The 26,503-nt window shown below is 39.5% G+C and overlaps 1 protein-coding gene across 2 annotated transcripts in view; it reads right to left on the bottom strand.

Annotated features, from left to right (window-relative positions):
• LOC123827144 (kininogen-1-like) overlaps nucleotides 1-26,173 on the bottom strand; it is a 36,184-nt gene extending 10,011 nt beyond the window's left edge. Inside the window, exons 1-5 of one of the 2 annotated variants that reach the window (XM_045851515.1) lie at nucleotides 25,769-26,173; nucleotides 19,972-20,082; nucleotides 18,847-18,931; nucleotides 15,188-15,360; nucleotides 13,540-13,647 (exon numbers count right to left, since the gene is read on the bottom strand). In XM_045851515.1, coding sequence (XP_045707471.1) covers nucleotides 13,540-13,647; nucleotides 15,188-15,360; nucleotides 18,847-18,931; nucleotides 19,972-20,082; nucleotides 25,769-25,963 — 672 coding nt within the window. In that variant the 5' untranslated portion in view covers nucleotides 25,964-26,173. The remainder of the gene's footprint in view (nucleotides 1-13,539; nucleotides 13,648-15,187; nucleotides 15,361-18,846; nucleotides 18,932-19,971; nucleotides 20,083-25,768) is intronic. The other variant, XM_045851514.1, reaches the window with a different exon arrangement.
• Nucleotides 26,174-26,503: the final 330 nt, after the last annotated feature.

The raw sequence follows: 26,503 nt of genomic DNA, 5'->3' as shown, positions 1-26,503 counted from the left end.
TTCCCATAAGACTATCAGCTGATTTCTCAAAAGAAACCTTGCAGGCAAAAAGGGGCTAGAAAGAAGTATATGAAGTCATGAAAGACAAGGACCTACATCCAAGGTTACTCTGCCCAGCAAAACTTTCATTTAGAATGGAAGGGCAGATAAAGTGTTTCCAAGATAAGGTCAAGTTAAAGGAGTTCATCATTACCTGTTGGGAACTGCCCTGCCTGGTTTCAGAAGCTGCAATCCCCTGTGGCTAAAGCTGAGTAAAGGACCTTGGGACCATAAGCCACTTAGAAGACAAAGCTTATCTTCCTTGTAGGGGTACCACCTCTGCCCCCTTTCTCTTTACCCTGCTTGGCCCTGGGAAGATGACTGGTTAGCCAATGATGAGTAAGATCCCTCAAAAGAGGGACAACCTAAGACAGGCATGGTCATGAAGGGGCCCTCAGGGAAGGACTTGGGGGGCTATAGAAAAAAGGGGTGATGGACCCTCACCCCTCAGCTTTGACACAGCCTGAGTCCTCATTCTGTCCGCAAGAAGTCTCCTAATCTCTTGGCTGCCTTACGTCCCCTGCCTGACTTAAGCCTGAAACAATGCTGGAGGTGGGTGTGGATTCCCTAGAGTGATCAGGCCAAAAAAGAATGCATAAAATCCTATGAAATCTACTTTGCTAATACCCTCAATTTAAATGATAAGGGTCCAAGCAGAAAATGAGTTTGTTCCCCAAAGTTTTATGGCCCTTGAACTACCTGACCCTGACTCCGAATAAGCCCTCAGAGTTCTTTGAATGTTATCTATTGTTTAATCATTTCTGCCTGACAATGACTGATGAGCTTTACCTATACACCCCGTATTCCTGTGCAAAGTGAACCCAATAAAAGCTTGTCAAGGCAAGGATCGAGGTGCTCTCCACTTGAGAGAATGGCCAATGCACTCCAAGGCTTTTTCTCCTCTTGAGAGAGAAGCCATGCGATCCCTTTTCCTCTGCAAGACTCAGTAGTCTGTGGGAATTTGTCTTGTCTCATCCATAATGCTACAGACTCCAGGAGCCAGGATTCGTGTCAATCACCAAGCCCTTATTATGTGAAATTTTAAAGGGACTTATCAAAGAAATAGGAGATCAAAAACTATGAACAGTAAAATGACAACAAACTCACAACTATCAACAGCTGAACCTAAAAAAGAAAAACAATGAAAACAAAAACTAAGCAAACAATTAGAACAGGAACAGAATCAGAGAAATAGACATCACATGGAGGATTTTCAGTGGGGAGGGGGAGAGTGGGGGAGAAGGTACAGGGAATATGAAGCATAATTGGTAGGCATAAAGTATATGGAGAGAGGTTAAGAATGGTATAGGAAACAGAGACTCAAAGAACTTCCATGTACAACCCATGGACATGAACTAAGAGGGAGAAATACTGGAGGGTTGAGGGGAGCAGTACGGATGGGGGATACAGGAGGAAAATTGGGTAAACTAATAGTGTAATCAATAAAATACACTTTTTAAAAAAGATTTTATTTATTTATTTTTAGAGAGGGAAGGGAGGGAGAAAGAGAGAGAGAGAGAGAGAGAGAGAGAGACATCAATGTGCAGTTGCTGGGGGCTGTGGCCTGCAACCTAGGCATGTGCCCTGACTGGGAATAGAACCTGCGACACTTTGGTTCCCAGCCTGCACTCAATCTACTGAGCTACGCCAGCCAGGGCCCAATAAAATATACTTAAGAAAAAAGAAAGGCAAAGACTTTCAGATAACTTAAAACTAAACTAATGTATTACATATTTTCAAGAATGATAATTTATAATATAAATGATAAAGGAAGATTAAACATGATGGATGAGCAAAGCTATATGAGGCAAATATAAACAAAACATCTACAGTATTATTAATATTGGACAAGTAAAATTCAAGATAACAAAATAATCATTATGATAGTAAAAAAATAATTTTACTTTTATAAAAGTTAGTTTAGAAGCATGAAGTCAAAATACATAAAGCAGAAATTAGATATATGAATAGAAATAGATTAAAATAATGGTGGTGGAGAAATTTAATATGTAAGTATAAATCTAAGACAGGCTAAATAATAAAAAGTAAATGAAGTCATAGAAGACTGGAGTGACAGAATAATTTATTTAAATAGTATTTTCATATGATATATATGATTTAAATGATATTTTTATAAGTATGATACAGATATTTTCAATTACTTTTCCACCAGGTCACAAGAAAGGCTCAATAGAATTTTAAATAAAAAACAATACCAGCCATGTAACTTAGACCTCATAACCAAAAAGAAATAAAATTTCCAAAAGTTAATAAGTTTAAACAAATAAATTTAAAAACCACTTGAACTCCTAAGCACACTTGGCTAAATTGGGTCTTCATTAAATGAGGAAAAATATTTTTTTAAAAAACAACAAGAAAAAAAGAATTTTTGAAAATTTTATCAGAGCAGCATTTAGAGTTTAAATCACCTTTTCATATGCTTTCATAATTTAAAAAGGGAAGGGCAAAAAATAAAATTTAAAATAAAAAGAGACAGGCAAGAAACAAATAAAACTACCTCAAATCTAAGTGTTTATGTCAAGAAGTTAGAAAAAGAAAAAGAATGGTAAAAAGCTTTAAGCAAAAAAAAAAGGAGGAAACAAAGCAATACTGATGAACTAGAAAACAGAAATTACTAGCACTAATAAATTAATAAAGAGTCTAAGTGATTATTCTTGGGGTAAGGAAAAAATCAAATGCAAAAAAGACAATAAACTAAAGGTTACAGAGAAGTATAACAATATAAGAGATTAATTATGATCAAGTGTATGCTAATTTAAATCCCCCCCAATTGGATACTTTTCTAGAAAACTACAAATAACCAACACTGATTTTAAAACAAGAACAAAACTCAACACTAAACCCACAAACATCGAATTAAAAATGGGTAAAGGACATGAATAGACACTTCTCTAAAGAGGACATACAGATGACCAATAATCACATGAAAAGATGCTCAATGTTACTAATCAGCAGAGAGATGCAAATTACAACCACAATGAGACTCTATCTCACACCTGTCAGAGTAGCTATTATCAATAAATCAACAAACATCAAGGTTGGCAAGAATGTGGAGGAAAGGGAACCCTCATGCACTGTTGGTAGGAATGCAAACTGGTGCAGCCACTATGAAAAGCAGTGTGGAGTTACCTCAAAAAATTAAAAGTGGGATTGCTTTATGACCCAGAGATTCCACTTCTGGGAATTTATCTAAAGAAACCCAAAACACTATTTTAAAATGTATATATATATACACACACACACTCCTATGTTCATCGCAGTGTTATTTACAATAGCCAAGATTGGGAAGCAGCCCAAGTGTCCATCAGGAGATGAGTGGATAAAACAGCTGTGGTACATTTATATAATGGAATGCTACTCAGTCTTAAAAAGAAGAGAATTTTACCCTTTGTAACAACATAAATGGACCTGGACAGCATTATGCTAAGAGAAATAAGCCAATCAGAGATGTACATATGATTCACTGGATTCCATATGGTTCATATAATTCTTTGGATTCCACAAATGATTACTCTCATATGTGGAATCCGGTGAACAAACTGAACTAACAAGCTCTGAGGAGGGGATTGAGGGGGTAGAGAGATTGAGCAAAAAAGACAAAAAGAGAAAAAGCTCGTGCAAAAAGACAACAGTGTGATGATTGCAGAGGTCAGGTTGGTGGAGGTGGAAGAGGGTATAGGGCAATAAGTGTTCATAGAAAAAATAAAATTATATAAAATAAAATAAAATCCTTAAATGGACCAATTACTTGTTCCCGGGTTTCGGCACCAAAAAAAAAAAAAAAGGACCAATTACTGAAAAACTGAAGAACACTGTCATTATTCTCAACTTCTCTTCCACTTCTCACCCCCAAACAACACGGACGTTTTATAGATGAATGATTTTTTTAATTGAAGAAACATATAGTTTCATGCTACATAAACTGTGTCTGAATACAGAAAATGGTGGCAAACGACTGAGCTCAAAAATAGAAGACAGCAGGAAAAGACCAAGACCAAATATGACATTCACTGACTCCATGAAAGAAGTCACAGAAATGGCCTGCAGGCGCCCAGCAGAGCTGTTGAGATCAGGACAGTGTGGCCACCACTCATCTGTAGGGTTGCCAGGAGTCAGAGCTAACTCAACTGCATGTAACTCAATGTAGGGAACCATTTTGCATGGCGTGGAAATGTAACTCAGCACTCACGTGGAAAATCAGTGGGGAGCAAGTCGGCACACAGGACCATGCCCTTGGAGAAGTTTTCCCATGGGGAATCAGGCCTGCATTGTACCTAGGCTGCTATGAGACTTGCTTTTGCTAAAACTCCCTCACCTTGAATTGAGGCAGCAAGTGCTCACTGTAACTTCCTAATCTGAGCTAAACCTCCCAAGTATGTTGTATAACCAGTTCAACCACTTTCCCCCCTGATCTGTAACATCCTTCTCTTTGAAGTAATTAGCAACATTCTTTCCTTTGTGTATCTGTAAAAGGTAATAACCTGCAGTGAACCTGTGCATAGTAAATGAGGACCATCCTCCATGTAATGTACCCAGAAAAGCAATAAAAGCCCGTCCAGGCAGGGGCCGGGGCCCTCTCACCCTCTCGCTCCCTCTCTCTCAGAGAGTGGCCATACTGTTCTTTTTTCTCCACAGGACTCCTGTAGTCTGTGTGTATTTGTTCACTAGCACCCACAACACACACAGATCCTGCCAACCAGGATCCACCTCAACTCAACCCAATCCATTCTATAAAACTATAATCTGAATAGCAAAACTTGAAAAAACAATGTATGCACATACACACACCCAAAAAACTATCAAACCCTTTTCACTTACAAACATAGATGTAGAATTCTTAAATACTCTAGAAATAAAATCCAAATGAGTATTTAAGGAATAATTAACACTAAACAAATAGACTTTAAGAATGTAGAGATTACTATTAGGAAAGTTGCCAAAACATCATAACAGATAAAATTAGAAATATATAACATGATATAATGATACACATCAAGAGCATTTGACAAATTCTAACACAAAGTTTTTTCTTAAAAAAAATACTTTTGAATGTATTTGGGTGACATTGGTTATGGAAATTATATGATTTTCAAGTGTACGATTCTATAATACATCATCTGTATATTCTATTGTTTGTTCACCACGCCAAGGCAAGTCTCCTTCTGTCGCCGTTTATGCCCCCTTTACCACCTTCTATTTTCCACCATCCCCTTTTTCCCCTGGGAACTGCTGTCTGTGTCCAGGAGGTTCTGTTTGTTCATTTGTTTTGCTTAATCCCTTCATCTCTTTTACCCACCTCCGCAACCCACCTTCCCTCTGATAGCAGTCTGTTCTCTATGTCTCTGAGTCTACTAACACATGTTTCTTATCTAAAAACAAAGCAAACCTCTTTAAAAGTAGGAATGTAAGACTGCTTCTTTAAAATGATATGAGTGTCTACCTGGAGCCCACAGCAAATATTAATAATAACAAAACTCAAGAGTCTTTCCCAATAAAATCAAGAATAAAACATAAATTTGTATGAGATATCTCTGGACATTTGGGCCAATTCATTAAGACACAGAACAAAAATTAAGCACCAGAAAAGAGGAGGTAAAAAAGTATATTATTAGTTTATACCTAGGAGAAATGCATGAAAACAGGAAAATACAACAAATACAGAAATAGCTTTTTTTTCAAGAATGTTAGATGAGTTATTAATTATAATAAAAAGTGGAAAGAGCCCAAATGTCTAACTTAGAAAAGTAATTAAAAAAATAATCTATGGTATCTTTTAAATAATTATACAATTATTAAAAAGAAATTATCTAAATAATTATACAATAATTATACAATTATTTAAAAGAAAGTTTACCAAGAATGATGGACAAAAACTACCTCGAGACCAGTAAGAAGGGTGTGATCACAATAGTGACCACAGTGACTGTCTGCTCCCACGGGCAGCAGGCCCAGATTACAGAGGGGTAATGTGGCTATTGCAGCTTCCCCCTGAGAGGAATGAAGTCTGGACCTTAAACTGAGCTCTGAAGCACAGAGTGCAAGAGCTGGGATCAGCCACCCACATAGGATCCAGTGGTAAAGGGTGTTCGGGTTTCTGTCCACCAGGGAGAGATGGGGCCTGCTGGAGACAAAGTCACTTTTTTGTTTTTGTTTTATTAAGGGGCCAAAGCACAGGTTATTCATTCATAGCCACTCACCTTGGGGTTCATTGAAGGGAGGGTGATGTGGACTAGAGTCACCTGAGGAGAGTCTGGAGTAGGAGGTATTGGGGAGAATCATGGGGAAGCGTTGCTGGGATCCCTGTGCCAGGTCATCCCCAGATATTTCAGCAGCCATTTTTCTTGAGAACAGCAAGTGCTTCCCCGGGCAGCCAACTTGGAGAAAAACTATTACCCCACCCTGTGGGATACTGCTTGCCCCACCCTGCATATGTTTTTTCCCCCAACCCTGTATTTTAAGCCTTGCTGAGTAGAAATCAACATAGGCAGACCCAGGGGATGTCAGAGACTAGCTTTGGGGTGTGGCCATTCCTTACACTTTCTTAGGAACTGGACTTGCACTTCCCCCTCACAGGAGAGGCAATAGAAACACCCTTGGGGTTTCAGATGGACCTAAACTCTGGACTTCAGAGGCTCCACCTGCTTGCCTACTAGGAGCTCCACCCTACTGAGTTCAGGAAAATAACCTGGGACAGATTCAGATGTGTGGTTCTGGGGCAGGAGAACATCTTTCCTGAAGTCTGAATGGTACCTCCCTCCCTGTGGATGTCCAGGGGGTCCCATCTTCCTGATTCTACCAAAAGCCCTTTCAGAACTAGTTGGTTCAGTGACTAAGACTGACAGCAGACCAGCATGCAGATGCAGGAAGAAGCGGATCCTATGATGCCTTGGGTTGTTTGCTGACCCATCCCTGAGACCTGTGCTGTTAATAGCTGGCCTTGCAGGGCAAGTTGGTCCCTCCTATGCATAGTCAAGCTGGGTGGAGGCAGCCACAAACTGTGGATCCTTTGTAGCTTCAGTCAGGTTGTCAAGGGCCCAACGTTGACAGCATCTGACACTGCATTGCAACAGCTTCAGGAAACAATGGGGTTGTATTCAAAGACAGATCCCAGCAGGCAGGCACTCCACTCTGCTAAGACGAATTCCAATAAAGAATAACTGTGTTATTCTTCACGATTTTCATTACTTTTTCTTTTCTATAGCCATTTTAATATTTTTTATTTTCTATTTTTTCTTTTTTATTTTATATCTCTTATTGACTCCTTTTATCACTCTATATTTTCTTGTACCTTTTTAAATTTTTTATTCTTTCGTTTTTATTTTTTCTTGCTCTTTTCCTCTTTCTTTTCTTTAATCTTAATGTTTCTCTTATTTCACTCATAATAATTTTTCTTTCCTTTGGTCTTCTCGAATTCTTTTTTTTTTTTTTACTATTCTATATCTCTTTGTTCTTTTCTTATTCTTTGCTCTTTTGATGTTGATTTTTCTGTTTTGGGGGATCTTTTTGCTTGTTTTTGTTTTTAGATTTGTTTTGTTTTGTTCTGTCAGCACCTGTACAATAGCTTGCAAGACATGGCTAAGGCTGAGTCTCTCAGTCAACCAGGCAAAGGGGAGATCCCACCAACAAACCAGCCAACAACTATCAAGACCCAATTACAACAGTAGATCCCACATAACCCACACAAGGGCCATTTCTAGAGCATCTAGATCAGGAGAACAAGGAGGCTACACCACTAGGTCACACAGGATTCATAACATATAAGTCCACCTCACAAAGACTGGGAGTCAAAACAGATCTATCTAATACATAGAACAAACATAAAGAGACAGCTAAAACAGAGAAACAAAGAAACAACCTGAAAATGGGGAAAAAAAGGAGGAATCCCCAGAAAAAGAGCTTAAAGAAATTGAGGCAAGCAATGTATCAAACATAGAGTTCAAAGTAGTAGTTACAACGATGCTCAAGGAACTTCATGAGAACTACAAGAAACTTAATGGTAACTACATAGGTATGGAAAAGGACATAGAAACTATGAATAAGAACTGGTTGGGAGTAAAGAATACAATATCTAAAATGAAAAATACACTAGAAGGAATTAAAATCAAGCTAGAAGAAGCAGAATATCAAATTAGCAATTTGGAAGACAAGGAATAAAAAACACCCTATCAGAGGAACAAAAAGAGAAAAGACTTAAAAAGAATGAGGATAGTTTAAGGGAAATTTGGGGCAACATGAAACATAACAATATCCGTATCATAGGGGAAACAGAAGGAGAAGAAAGAGAGCAAGGGATAGAATACCTATTTGAAGAAATAATGACAGAAAACTTCCCTTACCTAGTAAAAGAAAAGTCACACAAGTTCAGGAAGCACAAAGAGTCCCAATCAAGATAGACTCAAAAAGACCCACACCAAGACACATCGTAATTAACATGGCAAAGTTTAAAGACAAAGAGGGAATATTAAAGGCAGGAAGAGAGAAACAGTTAGTTACTTACAAGGGAGCCACCATAATGCTGTCAGCAAGGACCTGCAACCAAGACTACTCTGTCGAGCAAGACTATCATTTAAAATTGAGGGTGAAAGAAAGAGTTTCCTAGACACACACACAAAGACTAAAGGAGTTAATTACAACCAAACTAGCACTGCAAGAGATGTTAAAGGCATTGCTATAAGAATAAGGAGAAACAGAGAGAGAGGAAGGAACATAGGTATCAAGAAAAAAGTGGCAATGAATAAGTACCTATCAATAATAACCTCAAATGTAAATGGATTAAATGCTCCAATCAAAAGACATAGGGTAAATGAATGGATAAGAAAACATGACCCATACATATGCTGTCTACAAGAGACCCACCTCAGAACAAAAGATAAACACAGGCTTAAAATAAAGGAATGGAAAAAAATATACCATGCAAATAGAGACAAAAAAATAGAGTAGTAATACTTATGTCTGACAAAATAGACTTTAAAACAAAGGCCACAGCAAGAGACAAAGAAGGTCTCTTATGTAAATACATAATACTAATATGATCCAACAAGAGGATATAACCCTTGTAAAAATATATACCAAACATAGGAGCACCTGAATATAAGCAGAAAATCTAAGTGGACTTTGAGAAAGAAATTGACAGCAATACAGTCTACTATGACTGTATGGGGATTTTAATACCTCACTGTCAGCAACAGATAGATCTTCCAGACAAAAAAATCGGCAAGGAAACAGCAACCTTAAATGACACTCTAGATCAAATCAGTTTCATTGATAATTCCAGAAGATTTCATCCCAAAACAACAGAATATACATTCTTAATTGCACATGAGTCATTCTCAAAAATAGACCACATGTTAGGACAGAAAATAAGCCTCAACAAATTCAAGAAAACTGAAATCATACCAAGCACTTTCTCAGATCACAATAGCATGATACTAGAAATCAACCTCAACTGAAAAAAACTCAAAACATTCAAACACATGGAGGCTAAATAGCAAGTTATTAAATAATGAATGGGTTATCAATGAGATCAAGGAAGAAATACAAAATTACCTGGAAATAAATGAAAAAAACACAGAATAACCCAAAACTATGGGACACAGAGAAAGCTGTGTTCCTTGAGAGGGAAGTTCATAGCATGACAGGCTTACCTCAAGAAGCAAGAAAAATCTAAAATAAACAAATTAACCCTATGCCTGAAAGAGCTGGGAAAACGGCAACAAACAAAGCCTATAGTGAATAGAAGGAAGGAATAATCAAGATCAGAGTGGAAATAAATAACATAGAGACTAAAGATCAATGAGAAAGATCAATAAATCCAAGAACTGGTTCTTTGAAAAGAAACAAAATGACAAAATTTTAACCAGACAGCTGTAAGTGTTTAATTTCCAACATTTATAAAGGACTTATATGACTCAACACCAGGGTGACAAGCAACCCAATTAAAAAATGAACAAAGAACCTGAATAACACTTCTCCAAGGAGGACATATAGATGGCCAATAGACATATGAAAAAATGCCCAACATCATTAGCTATCAGAAAGAGGCAAATAAAAAACCACAATAAGATATCACCTCACACCTGCCAAAATGGCCATCATTGACAAATCAACAAACAGCAAATGGTGGGGGAGGATGCAGAGAAAAAGGAACCCTAGTGCACTATTGGTGGAATGCAAATTGGTGCAGCCACTGTGGAAAACAGTATAGAGTTTCCTCAAAAAAATTAAAAATGAGAGTGTCTTTCGACTTGGTGATTCCACTTCTGGGAATCTATCCTAAGAATCCTGAAACACCAATTCAAAAAAATATGTGCATACTTATGTTCATAATAGTATTATTTACTATGACCAAAATCTTCTAACAGCCTAAGTGCCCATGAGTAGATGAGTGGATCAAAAAGCTGTGGTACATTTACACAGTTGGCATGCTATGCAGCAGTAAAAAAAGAATGTATTCTTACCTTTTGTGACAGCATAGATGGACCTGAAGACTACTATGCTAAGTGAAATAAGAGAGTCAGTGAAAGATAAATACTGTATCATCTCACTTATAAGTGGAATCTAATGATATAATGATAATGATATAATGATAATGATAAGTGGGGGGAGGCTAGGTGGAGGGTGGCAAAAGGGCATAATTGGGACAACTGTAATAACAAAAAATAAAATGTTAAAAAATAACATTAAAAATAAAATAAATTTTAAAAGAAAGTTTATCAAGAGATTTAATGACAGAAAAATTCTTAGGTGAAAAAAATGTAGTATGTGAAATAATTACAACTATTAACAGTTAAAAAATCACCAAAAATTATCTATATTTCTCCCCAACCCCCCACTACCTCCACACACAAACAAAAAGATAAGAGGGAAATACACTTAGATATCTTTCAGTATTTGAGTATGTGGTTCCACATTATTTTTTCCAAGTTTTTACACTGCCTTGAAGTTTTCTATCAATTTTTATTTCTGTTAAGGGAATATATATATATAATGTGTCATAGCTGTTAAAGATAAAAGAAATACCACATTTACAATATCTTAATTTTGGATGGGGAGAAGGATGCTGGAAGTAGCCCTGAGGTTCTCAATTCTATCAGCCTATTTGATTCACAAGAAGCTTTTATTCTGACTCCAGAAACCCACCTCTGACCAATTAAGTGACAATGTCTGGGGAAGAGCCCAGGAATAGTTATTTTTAAGCTGGAGAAGTGATTCTAATATGCAGCATGGCCTGAGAACTACTTAGGAGACCTCTTGAATCAGTGCTTCTTCAACCTTAAAGTGCAAATGAATCACCTGAGAATCTTGTTAATATGTGGTTCCAGTAGGCCTGGGGTGCAATTCAAGACTCTGCTTTTCCAACAAGCTCCCTGGTGATGCTGATGCTGCTGATTCAGGGACCAAGTGCTGAATAGCAAGGCCTTCAATCATACCAACTGCAGGCACAATAGTTCATTCACATTTTATGTCCTTTCATTATTGTAACCACAGCTGTGAGACAGGTGCTATTATTCCTCCCTTTTCACAAATGAGGAAGTGGAAGCTCAGAGAAGTGATACCCAAAATCTGATAGGCTTTGTGACTGCAACCAGCCCTTGCACCTCTCTGTGCTGCAAAGAGAAAACCAGTAAGTTGAGGCCTTACAGATAAATGCAGAAAGATTCAATTTAGATAATATTTGAGCCTACATAATCTCAAATGATTAACTAAAAAACTTAGATGTTGATAGAAGACTTAAACTAACAAAGTTAAATAGTAGCTAAAGCATACATTGTTTTGAGGGTTTCTCTCTTTCCCTTCTTTTTACTATTTTTGTATTATGGTAAAATATATGTAACATAAATTTTGTACTGCTCTCATTGCATTCTTTCACATGCTTATTGGTCATTTATCTTTATTGAAATTTTTTTTATTTTGTTAATGCTCACCCAAGGATCTGTTTATTGATTTTAGAGAGAGAAGAAGGCACAGAGAGAGAGAGAGAGAAATGAAGAGAAGGAGAAGAGAGAAACACTGATCATTTTCCTTCCATAGGTGCCCCAACCAGAGATCAAACCTGCAACCTAGGTATGTGCCCTAACTCAGGATAAAACTGGCAACCTTTTGATTTATGGGACTACACTCCAACCAAATGAGCCACCTGGCCAGGGCTGTATGTCTCCTATAGAGAAATATTTATGTTTAAGTCCTTTGCCCACCTGAAAATTAGGTTGATTGTCCTTTTGTTGTTGTGTTGTAGGGGTTTTTCTTTGTATACTATTCCTATTAAATCCTTATTGGATAGATGATGTAAATAATTTCTCCTACTCTCTAGGTTGTCTTTTCACTCTCTTAATAGTCTTAAGTATTTTCCCCAGTTATGAAATAAATACATGCTTGGTTAGAAACATTGGAAAATATTAAATAATGAGTTCCAAAAAGTTCAAAGAATCAAAAAAAGGCACCTGTGGTTTCAGCTGAAAGTTAACTATGTTTCATATTTTGGCATATTTTTCCCATCACTTAAAAAAACTTTTAAGAGCTTATTTGAGCCAAACTAACAATTGATGGGGAGCAAGATCTCAAATGCTCCCTGCATCACTTTTAATCTTTGCATTTACTTTATATATTTGAATGAATCTGTGTGTATAGTGTTGAATTCTATTTTTGTATGTTTTACTTAACATACTATAACCATTTTACTAAGTCACTAAAAATCTGTAAACAAATTTTAATGGTTGCAAATGTTCTACTCTGTGGATACACAGTAATTTATTTAAACAGTCCCTAATATTGAAAAAAAAAGTTATTTCCAAGATTTTCCTATTAGTATTAATGCTGAAATGAACATCTTACTGTCTGGATTTCTTATTTTCTTCCCATATAAGTAAAACTTTAGAAGTAGAATCACAGACTGCAGGGCTTGCAGCGATCCCTTGCTTACAGCACAGCCTTCTGCTACAATGCACATATCCCTGGGGAGGTCATCATGCCTTAGTCGTCTGAACAGGCACTAACTACTCTTTTAACATAATTTTGGATCTGATAACAAGGTACAATCCTAAAAAGTGGTAGAGGTTCAGGATGTGTTTATTAGCAGTAAAGGAAGGGAGGAGGGAAGGTAAGAAAACAGGCAGAGACAATTCTGAAGTCAGGGATTACCCTGCGTAGAGCTCAGGAGGACCTGAAGGATGTTGAGCACAGGGGGAAGAGAGGGTGACAGGCAAGTGTGAGCACAGGAACAGACAAACTTGGAGTGGCATCATTTTGTCTCAGGCCCTGATTGTATCTGTAAATGCTTTCTGCAGGGTGTATGGATTTTTTGACCAGGTAGGGTAGGTAAGGCAGCTTGATCAGTGACAAGGTGAACGTGACTGTGAATTCACAAGTGTTATCTGAAATTTTAGTGACCAAGTCTTCCTATATGGCTGAGTATTCCCACTCCTGTAAAAATACTGAACACCAAATGCTAATAACTTTATGATTAGATTTTAGCCTACTTACACCATTGAGAAGGAACTTGCAGTCTGGAGTTAAGAATAGAAAATTCTCCTTGGAACAATTAGTTTGCTCAATTGAGTAAGTAACTTTATAGTTCCATCCAATCACCATCTGAAACAATTTTGAATTAAATAGTTAAAGGGCAGTTTAAACATTATTCACAGTGTTATGAGGAGCTTAGAATACTGCCAGGCATACCACAAGTACACAAAAATATAAACTATTATTTTTTATTAAGATTATTTATTTATTTATTTATTTATTTATTTATTTATTTATTTTTAGAGAAAGGAAGGGAAGGAGAAAGAGAAGGAGAGAAACACTGAGGCTTGAGAGAAACACCAATTCGTTGCCTCTCATACAACCCCAACTGGGGACGTGGCTGGCAACCCAGGCATGTGCCCTGACCAAGAATCAGACTGTCAACCTTTTGGTTTGTGGGATGATGCTCAACTTACTGAGCCCCACTAGTTAGGGCTATAAACTATTATTACTAGGCAAAAGTCTGACTGAATAAATATTGAGTACTTTATGACTCTCACACCCCTCAACTCACACATGCATACACACACACTCCTACTCATCTGAAAATGAAAAGCAATATATAGGTGGAATTACTCTATTTCCTTAATTAACCCCTAACGATATTTCCTCTTCCAGGAAACAGAAAAATGATGTCCCATTGAATTATGTGAAATACTAATAATGCCCTTTTAGATGGTTGAGGAAAACCTTGGAGCTTCAGTGGTCTTTGCTGGTAGGTTCTCATGTTCCCAGATTGTCAGGCAATAAGTTCTTTTCTGCTTTAACCTGGCCTAGCCCTACCCTGATAGCTGGATATAAACATAATTGAGCAGAACATGTGTTTTGCATGAAGGCAAGTTTGCAGGTCTAGTAAAAACAGGAAATGTTCCTGACCAGGGTGAGTCCCTTGTAATTACACACTGAAATACAAGGGATCCAGAAAAACTCAGTGAACAGAGTCAATGGAAAGATCAGATTTACAAGCATTTACTTTGTTTTTTTCTGGTGATATGAAAACTATACTTTAGAAGGCACACAGAAACCTGTGCCAACATTTTCAGGTGCCATTTAATATTTTGGAGCCATGTTTGACTCACATAGCTAGGTGATGATGTATTTCTTAAAATCTTAAGGCCAGCCTTGGCTGGTGTGACTCCGTTGTTTGGATTGTCATCCCATAAACTGAAAGACTGAGAGTTCCATTCCCAGTCAGGGCAAATACATAGATTGTGGGTTCAGTCCTCAGTCGGGGTACATAGGAGAGGCAACCAATTGAAGTTTTTCTCTCACATTGATGTCTCTGTCCCTCTCCATTTACTTCCCCCTCACACCCTCTAGCTCTAAAATCCATAAGATAGTCTTCAGGTGAATAAATAAATACATACATACATAAATACTAAAAAGAAAAAAAATCCCTTAGAGCCAGAAAGACCTTTTCATTTCATCATCTCTAAGAACACTATGTAATGCTAACTATCCATTTATTCAAAGCAATCTCAGAGCAAAGGGTCTCTTTAGCCCTACATTTCCCCTTTACTAATTGCAGTATCCGAATCATTTTGACTTAAAGATAAAGATCTAATAAATTTTAACAATTCTGTGCAAAATAAAAACTGAAAGAACAAACCTGTTTCTCTGCCCGTTTCACTTCTTTCAGGGCAAAGAGGTGGGAACTGTGAGTGTCGTTGTTAAAATATTCAATGGCGTGTCTCAGAAAGGGTTTCAAGTCCGGGCTGGCAGGTGAGATGGGGTGCACACAGCCGAAGCAGTCATACTGGGATGTCACCACAGGGCCCCTGGCTTGACAAAGAAGGGCAGGCAAAAGGGCAATGTTAATAATCAAAATCTGCATTCAGACACATTACCCTAAATAAGGAAGATAACTTCAATGGCTTTAGTAAACAAATTTCCTAATAAATTCTAGTATATATTAGAAAAAAACGACATACTCCTGATTTTCAGTTAGCCAGAGGGGAAAAAAACCCTATCATTGACTTAGGAACATCTTATATGCATACTATTGTGCATAATTGTTTTAAATGTATTTAAGAGTCATTGTAAATTGTGGAAGTAATACCTAAATTTATCAACTTCTAAAAATGTAAACCTTTACACACTATTATTATTTATTTTTCAATGTTAAGGCTCCTTGAGGCCTGTTGCAGGGTGTAATACGTTCTGTGTCAATTCAATTCAAGAACCATGTCCATGTGTTGCACCTGCTGTCACGTGCCAGGCGCTGAGCTAGACTACATGGACATGTAAATTTGTTAGTAATTGTCACTGTGGTGAAGGAGTTGGGCAAAGTCGAGTGGGAGAGACAGAACTGCAGATGGATATTTCATTATACTTTGGCGAGAGCTTGGAAAGACAGGGGCCCAGAGTGAATTCAGGACAGACTTTCCTGAGGAGAAAAGGCCCAAGCCAAGAAGGGTGAAAAGCAGACAAGGCCAGCTGAGGTATGACACCCGAGAAGAAGGTACAAATGGCTCCCAAGAAAGCAGCATGAGTCAGGGGCAGCCGTGTGGGACAGGGTGTCTACACATTTTACCAGAGCTTAAAGCAGGAAGCAGGCAGTGGTGACTGAGGGGTGGTCAGTTGGTGGAGAGAGTCCTCTGCTGCTGAGCCTGGGCCTCACTCTGGAGGCCAGGGGTTACACCCTGTTCCAAGCAAGGGTCATGGGCTCCTTGGTGAACCTGATGGAAGCCATGGCACCCTCTCCAGGGAAATATGGGTACTCACAGCGTTCTCCACATAATTTCAGGGTATACACAGACCCACTGATGTGAATGAAGAATGGTCTGCAGTAACAGTGGGGTGCCACTGAAGGGTTTTTAAATAAAATGATAAATATTAAAACAGGACTGAGTTTGTATTAAGTTACCAATTCATGTTTATAACAGATAGCCTTAACCCGCTGGTCAGCAGAGGCACAAGCTATAGAGAGGGGAAAGTCGTGAAGGCATCCTGAGCTTCTTCAACTGGGAGCTATGGCTGCCTGAGTGTGTTCCAGCCAAACAGAATCAGGAGGCCAGCAGTGTTCTCCAACACTTCCCCTCAGTTGGGAGCAGGTCAGCACAGCGCCCCCCTGCCACTGTCTCTTGGCTTTTACTCCACAAGTCAGCTTTCCTCACTGCTCCCCTTGCAGACATTGTGCTGCATCAGGTTAGTGGGCAAAGTTAAAAAACTGGAGGGGAATTACAGAGGAAAGGTGAGAGGATTGCTGACAGGAGAACAAAAGACTGAGGATCCCAGGAGGTGACAGGAAGATGGAGAAGAGAAGAGAGGCTGGTTTGCTGACCTCAAGGGCAGCTCTGACTGGGGTCAGAGAAGTGATGGAGCCGCCTTTTGAGGGTGAGAAGAGTAGGGGCTGCTGCAAATTTAGTTTTTCTGGGTGACAGAACGCCTCTTCATTTTCAGGAGAATTTTTAAATATTAAAATAAAGATTTTAAGTTTTGAAGTCAAAATATATTCAGCCAAAAAGTTTTTAGGTAAGGAATTGTGGATCTAGTGTAATTGTGGACCTAGAAGTTTGGCAAAGACCTTTTCCCCTCATAGTATATAAGGGCTGTGCTCTGGATAATGTGAAAATTTGCTTATGAGCTAGAGTTCTTCAACTGAGTAACAAAAAGCTACTCCAAAAATTGTTCATTTGCTTGTGATGTCTTTTCTATTTGGACTGTATTTCTTGGAATGCCACTTCTTGCAAGAACTGAAGCTCAAGGGATGTGGTTTTGTGGGTTCCACATGGACGACGAAGCCAGGACGGAATAACTGCCCCTCCACTGGCAGTCAAGAGTGATGTGGATGATGCGGTTTGGGAGCCTTGTACGCTGAAACCCTCTCTTGCAGGAGGCCAGTTCTGAGTTTACTTTTGTGATTGACATTACCTAGATGTGCCCATTCTTCTGCACCCAGGCACTCAGCCACGTTCCTACAGGGTCTATATAGCAACTCTGCTAAGTGCTAGCTGTGGGATCTTGGGCAAGACACTTTACTGTGGTGGGCCTCAGTTTCCTCATCTGCAAAATGAGAATATTTACACTTGCCTCATAGGATTTTGGTGAGGATTAAATAAGTCAACATGTGAAGTGATTAGAACCCTGACTGGCAATAAGTGCTCAATAAAGATCAGCTATTATGACTCTTATTCTGATTATTCTTAATGCATTATTATGATTGTACTTGCAGGCCTATCCTCTAGTTCAGTCTACAACAATTTCCTGTAGCAAGCCCCTCTTACAGATAAGGAGAAGGGAAACTGGAAAGTTTAAGAGCTCTTGAAAGATTTCAGGCCAGATTGGACCTCAAAGCATGGCTCTTCTCACTCTATCATGCTGCCTACAATCGATGGCAAGTGGTATGTTTTCTAGTCCTTTCCCAGGGTTCTTGCACAGGCCTAATGCAGCACTGCTCTCCAAGAAGAGGGTCAGTTTAGTGTGGAGGAGATTTTGTCAGGAGCTTGGCCCGGAACTCAGGACTCTGCCACCCTGAGTCCCTAAACCCCCACCAAGACTGCAAAGGCATTGCTGCAGCCACTCTGCTCCCTTGCCTAGATGCCCATTAGTAAATGAATGGATTGAACAACTATGGTACATTTACACAATGGAATTCTATGCAGCAGAAGGAAAGAAGGAGCTCCTACCCTTTGCAACAGCTTGGATGGAGCTGGAAAGCATTATGCTAAGCGAAACAAGCCAGGAAGTGAAAGACAAATACCATATGATCTCACCTTTAACAGGAATCTGAACAAGAAAACAAAGAAACAAGCAAAATATAACCAAAGACACTGAAATAGAGGACAGGCTGACAGTGACCACAGGGGAGAGAAGAGGGAATTTCAGGGGACAATGGGAAGGGTTTAGGGGATCAAATTTAAAGGACACATGATAAAAACTAGGGGGAGGGTGGTAATGGGAGGGAAGTGGGGAGGGTTGGGAGGTTGGGCTGGATTGGGAGTAAAAGGGAGAAAACTGTACTTGAACAATGATTAAAATAAAAAAATTTTAAAATATTTTATTTATTTATTTTTAGGGAGGGTAGGGAGGGAGTGGGAGAGAGAAAGAGAGATAGAGATCAATGTGCGGTTGCTGGGGGTTATGGCCTGCAACCCAGGAATGTACCCTGGCTGGGAATCAAACCTGGGACACTTTGGTTCCCAGTAAAATAAAATTTTTTAAAAAAAGAAAGAAAAAAAAGAAAGGGGCTTTGTCTAGGTCATGCTCCTGGCCTCACAGGGAAATGGTTCATTCCCCCAGGGCAGGGCCACTGGATATGTCAGCTACCTGGTGTAATCTGGCAGGTCTGGGTAGCCACAGTGAATTTCGTATTTCCTCGTTTCTGCACTGTCGCAGTACATTCTCCTGTGGCCTAAAAAAAAAAAAGAGAGAGAAAAAAGAAAGAAAGAAAAGAAAAGAACTGAAAAGAAAAACAAAAAAGAGACCATTTCTGTTCATCTTTCCCTGGAGAAGTGCACCTGGTACTGTTACTGAGTATGGCTTTCCTTTATCTAACACTTGTCAAGATTTTTTTCTAATAGAGTTTGGAGGCACAAGAATGAATATTTTTGTAACCTAATCATTATTATTTATAAGCCACTGATATTCATGAGGCATTGAGGGGAGTGGCAGTATAAACGTGGAGGTTTTAGGGAGCTTTATGTTTGGGGCTCTGGAGATACTTCTCTTTCACCAAGATGAACACAATGCCCTAGAATCAACTGGCTCTACTCTCCTCTTAACTTACTTTTCAACTTCAGCATTCAAGTGCACACAGGGTGCAGGTCTTTTGCCATTAAAGAGGTGAGTCCATGCACTGTGGAAAGTGTAGCTTGCTTTCTGGCAGATACTGTCTGCAGCCTCCCTCACTTAAGGCCAAACAACCAGCTGTGGTGTGACACACAGATGTTAGGTACTTGGATAAGATTGCCATTGTTGTTAAAATAAGGCCCTTCCATAGTGGATCTCCTTGCAGCCTCCAACAAACAGGTGAGGTCAATTTTACCTTCACTTTACAAGGGAGCCCAAGGAAGGGTTCAGAGTGCTCAGCCAGTTGGAGGCAGAGCAGGATGCAAACTCAGGTCTGTGCAAACTAAGCAGCCACGGTATCCCTTACAAGCCTTTGACCTCAGCACAAATATCAATCTGTTCACTCTCTGGGACCTGGCCCATGTGTCTCAATTGGTCATTAGAGTCCCCTCCTCATGGGAGGGCTTTCTCCACATTTAATGGCTGGCCTCTCCATGCCCTTTCTAGGCAAGAACACAGACATAGAGCATTTCACTTTTCTAAACACTTGAGGGTTTATGTGCACCCCCACAAACAGGCTCACAACACTTATCATCCCCAGCACTGGTGAAATAATCACAGTCCCCACGGAGAAAACTAGAGGCTCTGGAGCACCCCACTTACAGCCTGCTCAGCTTCCTTGTAGTCACAATCCTGCCAGGATTTGTCACTTTGAACAGGACAGTCTCCCTCCTTGATCTGGTACTTGATGAAATAGAATGGCCTCTCTTCATCCTGAAAAAAAAGCAATCAAAGATATGTAGGTTTCATTCAAATGACCCAACAGCAAATTATTTGAGTGGGATTGGTGCAAATGTAATAGTTTATATTGATTTCAATCAATAAAATCTAAACATTTATTAAAAATGTGGAAAGTTATAAATAGAAGAATGTTCATAATATATTTATAAATAGATGTATTTAAGTCACAAAGTAGTGTCCTTAGTATTAGCCTATTTTTATAGAAACCAATTTATTTATATATTATATTATTTATTTTTAATTAATTTTTAAATGTTTTATTCATTTATATTAAGAAAGAGGGGAGGTGAGTGAGAAAGAGAGGAGAGGGACATTGCTTGGTTGCTTCTGGCAATCACCCCAACGAGGGGCTAGCATGCAATCCAGCCATATGCCCTGACCTGAGGACAAACTGGTGACCTTTCCCTTTGTGGGATGATGTCCAACAATTCCAGTAGGAACAAAGTATTGTATATGCTTTTAAAAGTCTGGAAAGTTATGCAGCAAAGCAATAAAATGTTTGTCTCTTACTCTCTTCTTTAACATTCTTGTATTGTCTGTATTTTTTGAAAACAAACATATTACTTTCACAATCAGAAAACAAACACACACAAAAATGAGAACTTCCTTCATTTTTGAAAAAAATGTTAAGTTGTCACTGGATGATGTGATTAGGTATGGGTAATTTTAGTATTTTTATTTGCTTTGTTTTGTTTTCTATTTTTTTCTAGCATATCACAAAAGAATAAGTTAAACTTTTAAAGTTCAAAGGTTCTGAGTTAGATGGGTGTTCATGTGCAAGGTCAGGTCTCAGCAAGGGACCTGAGAAGAGATATTGTCCAGTCCCTCACTTTGCAGGTGAGACAAAGAAGCCCCAGTGACAGGCCACAATAGCTTAGGCAGCCTCCCACTTTGGAAAGGCCCAGCCAGCCCAGGTCTGAGGTCTCCTGAGTCCCAGGGCAGTGCTCTCTCAGAGCCTGCCTGCCTCAGAGTATGTGCATCTGGGAGATGATGGAATCAAATGAGGTCAACTCTGAGGTTCCTTCCAGCTCTCAGATTTCGATGAAGCAATAGGTGGTAGTGGTATAGATAGCAAAATAAAGAGTAACTCTATGGAAATTTGAGAAAAAAAGAACATATTTGCTACAGATGTCAGCCAAGGAAGATAACACCATTAAATGTTGCTGAATGCACTAGGCCTCACATGATTACATTAGTTTGTAAATAGAATGGCTCAACTATCCAGTAAAGCTTTCATTTAGAATGGAAGGGCAGATAAAGTGCTTCTCAGATAAGGTCAAGTTAAAGGAGTTCATCATCACCAAGCCTTACTATATGAAATGTTAAAGGGACTTATCTAAGAAAAAGAAGATTAAAAACATGTATAGTAAAATGACAGCAAACTCACTATTATTAACAACCACACCTAAAACAAAACCAAAAGAAACTAAGCAAACAACTAGAACAGGAACAGAACCACTGAAATGGAGATCACATGGAGGGTTGGCAACAGGGGAGTGGGAGGAGGAGAAAGGGGGGAAGGTATGGAGAATAAGTAGCATAGATGGTAGGTAGAAAATAGACGGGGGAGGGCAAGAATAGTATGGGAAATGTAGAAGCTTAAGAACTTATGACACATGGACATGAAGTAAAGGGGGGAATGTGGGTGGGAGAGGGTGTGCAGGGTGGAGGGGACTGAAGGGGGGAAATGTAATAGCATAATCAATAAAATATATTTTAAAAATAAAGAAAAAGAAAAGTGCCCACTGAGCTTTTTTCTTTCATCTCATCACATCAAATGGCTGATTTTTTTCTTCCACCAAAGCAAACTATCACAGAGACAGTGAAATTCATTTTAACAAACTACTAAAAGTTTGTATTTTGTTTTCTTAACTTTGATTTTGTTTTTTTCAAAAATAATTTGCTTTCAAGCCCTGGCTGGCGTAGCTCAGTGGACTGAGCGCGGGCTGGGAACCAAAGTGTCCCAGGTTCGATTCCCAGCCAGGGTACATTCCTGGGTTGCAGGCCATAACCCCCAGCAACCACACACTGATGTTTCTCTCTCTCTCTCTCTCCCTCCCTCCCTCCCTCCCTCTCTCTCTCTCTCTCTCTCTCTCTCTCCCTCTCTCTCTCTCTCTCTCTCTGTCTCTCTCTGTCTCTCTGTCTCTCTCTCTCTCCCCCCCTCCCTCTCCCTCCCTTCCCTCCCTAAAAATAAATAAATAAAATCTTAAAAAAATAATAATTTGCTTTCTTCTGCATGCCACAAAACAGATTTCTAGTTTCAAAATAGGATACACAAAGAACAGAAATATCCCCCTTCCATACCATCTTCATATTCACCAATATAAGAAGTCCTTTTGGAATATAAGCAAGTGACTAAACAGGTGTTGAAACACTGAATCTATAAGTTAACATGTAACCTGTTATGGCAGAATAAATAACAAAGTGCCCCAAAGAAAGATTTTAATTTTCCAAAAATAAAAGTGTCTAAGTGGATCATATATGAACAAACCAAAATCTTTTATTGCAGGTTTGATGGTAAAGATGGATAACTCACTAGCATGGGAGGAAAGCTGAAATTCTTAACTAGTAAATATATCCAAATTGAGAATTTCTACATTCCTTCAGAAAATAAAACCAAAATTCCGTTTTAAAAATAAGGGTCCTGTGGAATGCCTTTACTTCATATTTACCTAATATTACAACAGTAAAACAGACACCAGAATGTTGATGACTGCCCAACAATGCTGGACACATGACATTTACACATACACTTTTGTCTAAAAGTCCAACAGGTTGATTGTCAAAGTCTAGACAGCATGTCACGTGATCCTATTTGGTGCTTCTTCACCATGGTCCAAGATCGTTAAATGGATACAGCCAAGGACTGGGCCCCAACTTTCAGGAAAAAGACCATAGAGGAAAATCAGGGTGTTTATTTGGTCCCCGCATCATCTGTGTTCTGGAATGGAAAACAGAAGGTGGAAAACACAGACTGCCAGGAGTTAAGGAGTTGGAAAAAGGTAGTGGAGAGTCACGCAGTATATGAGTAAGACCACTGGGCATGAGATGGCAGAGGTGCTGCAAGAGAGCTCCCACAGGAACAAATACTTATATTCTTGCTGTGTCTCTCCCCCAATGACCTTGGGATATCTGTATGTGATAATAAGTAGATGAAGTATGTAATAAGGCAGTGTGTTGAAATGTATCCATCCTGTAAGATTAACCACCACAGACAGATATGTGATACCAGGCACATTCTTTAAGTTTTCTTGTGTTGGATTTGATTTGTTTGTCTTCAAGGCTATCCAGCTTAACTCTTCCCAGGGATTTCCTGGGAAGTGTGAGGAGGCACAGTGTGTCTACCTATGCTTCCATGTTGGCCAGAAGTTCTAAGAGAAGAGTGGTCTACTGAGAGAAGAGTGGTCTACGGAGACTGGTTTGCTTAATCTTTCTGTTTTTTAAAAAAAGATTTTATTTTTTTAGAGATAGAGGAAGGTAGGGAGAAAGAGAGGGAGAGAAACATTGATGTGTACGTGAAACATTGATTGGTTGTTTCTCACAAGCTCCCCAACTGGGGACTGAGCCCACAACCCAGGAATGTGCAATGACCAGAAATCCAACTGTTGATCTTTCTCCCTGCAGGACAACGCTGAACCAACTGAGCCAAGCCTGCCAGGGCTTAATCTTTCCTCTATCAAGACATGATGATTGGCTTTAAGGAAAAATAAAGCTGAAGTTTGCTTAATTTTTATGTTTTCCCCTTTAGTTACACCATTCTGAGTGTTTTCATATAAAGAAAAAAAAATCACACACAACAGCATAAAACCACAATAGTTTTTGATGCATCCAGGCGACGTACCCTCAGGATGCTCTAGATGTTTCCAGGTAACTCTGTAGTTTATGGACTGCTGATTTGTCCAGCAACAAAGGTCAAAATCAAATGCATTAGTGATATGAAAGTGCCCAGTTTTCTCTATGAGGTTCATGACTGCTGTACAATGTTTCTTTCTCCAGTGTCATTCACCTTCTGGGAAGCTCTACCAGCTCACCTAGGCATGCTTTGTCCCGTTCACCATTCTTTACTTGCTTATCTGATTTGCTTTGCTTTACTGGACTTTTCAGTTCAAGAATCTGGTTCTTGTTGGTTTTTAACGAGGGTGGCAGAGGTTCATGACATAGAGGGAAGAAGCAAAACAGCTTTTACTGTTGCTGCCATCACTTTAGCTAACTCTTGGAATTGGGTTGTCTCCTCTATTTACATCTCTCTCCATTATAGATACACAATCGTTATCCTCTACCTTGTCCAATCTCTCCTAATTTTCATCTGAATGCAAATCTTTCATGATAGACCTAAAGGACCTTGCTGCCTCATCTGGGACTGTGTGAAGCTGGTCCTGAAATTGGAGCTGGAGCAGGTACTAGAGCTGGAGTGGAGCTTGCAGGACTGGGTTGTACAGAGCTGTGCTCCAGTGGAGGGAAGGTGACCCAGAACAGACCAGAGCCACACAGGGATATACTGGGCCATGGAGTCCCTGGGAGAAGGCTGAAGGGACAGCTGCCCAGATTCCCCCATCTCCCACACCCAGATGAGTCTTTCTTTGCCCACACTACCCACAGACGCCACCCTTCCAGGTCTGAAAGTTTGTATTTCTTGGAATCACATACCCTGTCAGGATTTATCTTCAACCTGAGTGTATCAACCAGCAATTAAAATAATATTCAAAACCAAATAGAATATTACTATTACCCTTTATGTGTTCAGCAATAGGAACATTTTGGCAGATATTTTGTCAAATGCAGCAGAACCATGAGAATCTCGCTTGTGACTCCTCTTAGATGTACTTCACTGCCCCTCATTACCCTAGCTTTATTGTGGTATAATTCACAAATAAACTGTATATATTTAAGATGCAAAATGAGAAGATTTGACATACATATACATTGTGAAATCAGTACCACACTAAGTTAATTAACACATCATCACCTCACATAATTACCTGTTTCCTGTGTGTGCTGAGAACGCTCAAGGTACAGCTTTTTGGCAAATTTCAGGTACACAACACAGTATTATCAGCTCTACCCAGCAAGCTGTATGGCAGACCCCCAGGAGCAGTCATCATCCTATCACTGAAAGTCTGTCCCTGTGACCAATGCCTCCCCACTCCATCCCCCCCCCAGCCCCTGGCAACCACCATTCTGTTTTCTGCTTCTGGGATTTTGACTTTTTAAATTTTTTATGCATAAGGATGTTTATATAGTATTTGTTAGATGCAACCCCTTAGTCACCCCCCTCCTCATTAGAGGTCTGGAGGTCTTTGTATTTTTAGTCTGAGTCTGGTCACCCAGGAAATCTTGCTAGGTCTGAGTTCAAGGATTCTCCAGCTCTGCGTAGTCCCTTTCAAGTGACTCCATCTACCTTTCTTTCATTTCACCCTAGGACACCCCTCCTCTGATCACCCAGGAAGCAAATCTTGGTGGATGAGGACCAGTTGTACCCTGCCCTCCACCCCAGCCCAGAGGTGGGACTGGTCTTTTGTAAATGCTATGAGGTCCTACCTTTGATCACCACTTCTTTGGTGATTTGTGTGTGTGCACATATGTATGTGTGTGTGTGTTTCAGGTTCCAAGTGACCACACAAATCCAAAACGATCTCAAGGCTGAACACAGCTCACTCACCGTCTTGTTGACTTCAGTTATGCGGTACAGCACAAACTGGTTGCCACTTTTGCTTCCACTGTTATATTTCTTAAGAGCTGAGTCCACAGCCTTAAATACATCCTCATCATTGCAGTCAATTTCCTCTGTGTGGTACTCCTGGGTTAAACTTGGTAGCAGTCTGGAGAAAAGGAGAAGGATGGCAATGAACTTCATGATTTAACAGTCTCCCTCTGGTAGTTTCACCAACAATTAGGAGCTGCTTTGGATGCTGATGGTGACTCTCTTCAGCCTCTTGTTTCCTGTGTCTGTGCTTTCTCTTCCTAGCACCTCAGGGGCCTGCTTGGATCCCTGCTGCCACCCACAATTTGCCCTATTAGCAAAGGACAAACAGCTCTGCTAGGTTATCCAAACAGATCTCAGGCTGGTACATTACAACACTGGGGTCAGTGACAACAAATGATTGTTTGCATTTGGGAATCACGTGGGAGCACAGAACAAATTTCCATGCAATTGCACAACTTTGACAGGAAATCAGAGCAGAAACTAATAAAGGTGGAGAAAACAACACCAACCTCATGTTATTCCCTTTTCCAAATGACTTTCCCAAAGCCATTTATGAAGGTCACTCTATGTGACAACAATGCCACCATGCGCAGACACCTTTCAATAAAAAATTTCTGCACACCTGGGGAGCCACACACAGGGACATAGCAAGTGCAGGGAATCCCACCCCCCGACATTGGCATATCTAAA

The sequence above is a fragment of the Phyllostomus hastatus genome, unplaced genomic scaffold (genome assembly GCF_019186645.2).
Source record: "Phyllostomus hastatus isolate PE091 unplaced genomic scaffold, TTU_PhHast_1.1 phas_contig_86, whole genome shotgun sequence".
Taxonomy (NCBI): domain Eukaryota; kingdom Metazoa; phylum Chordata; class Mammalia; order Chiroptera; family Phyllostomidae; genus Phyllostomus; species Phyllostomus hastatus.
Note: the sequence above shows the minus strand (reverse complement) of the source record. Positions and strands in the feature narration are given on the sequence as shown.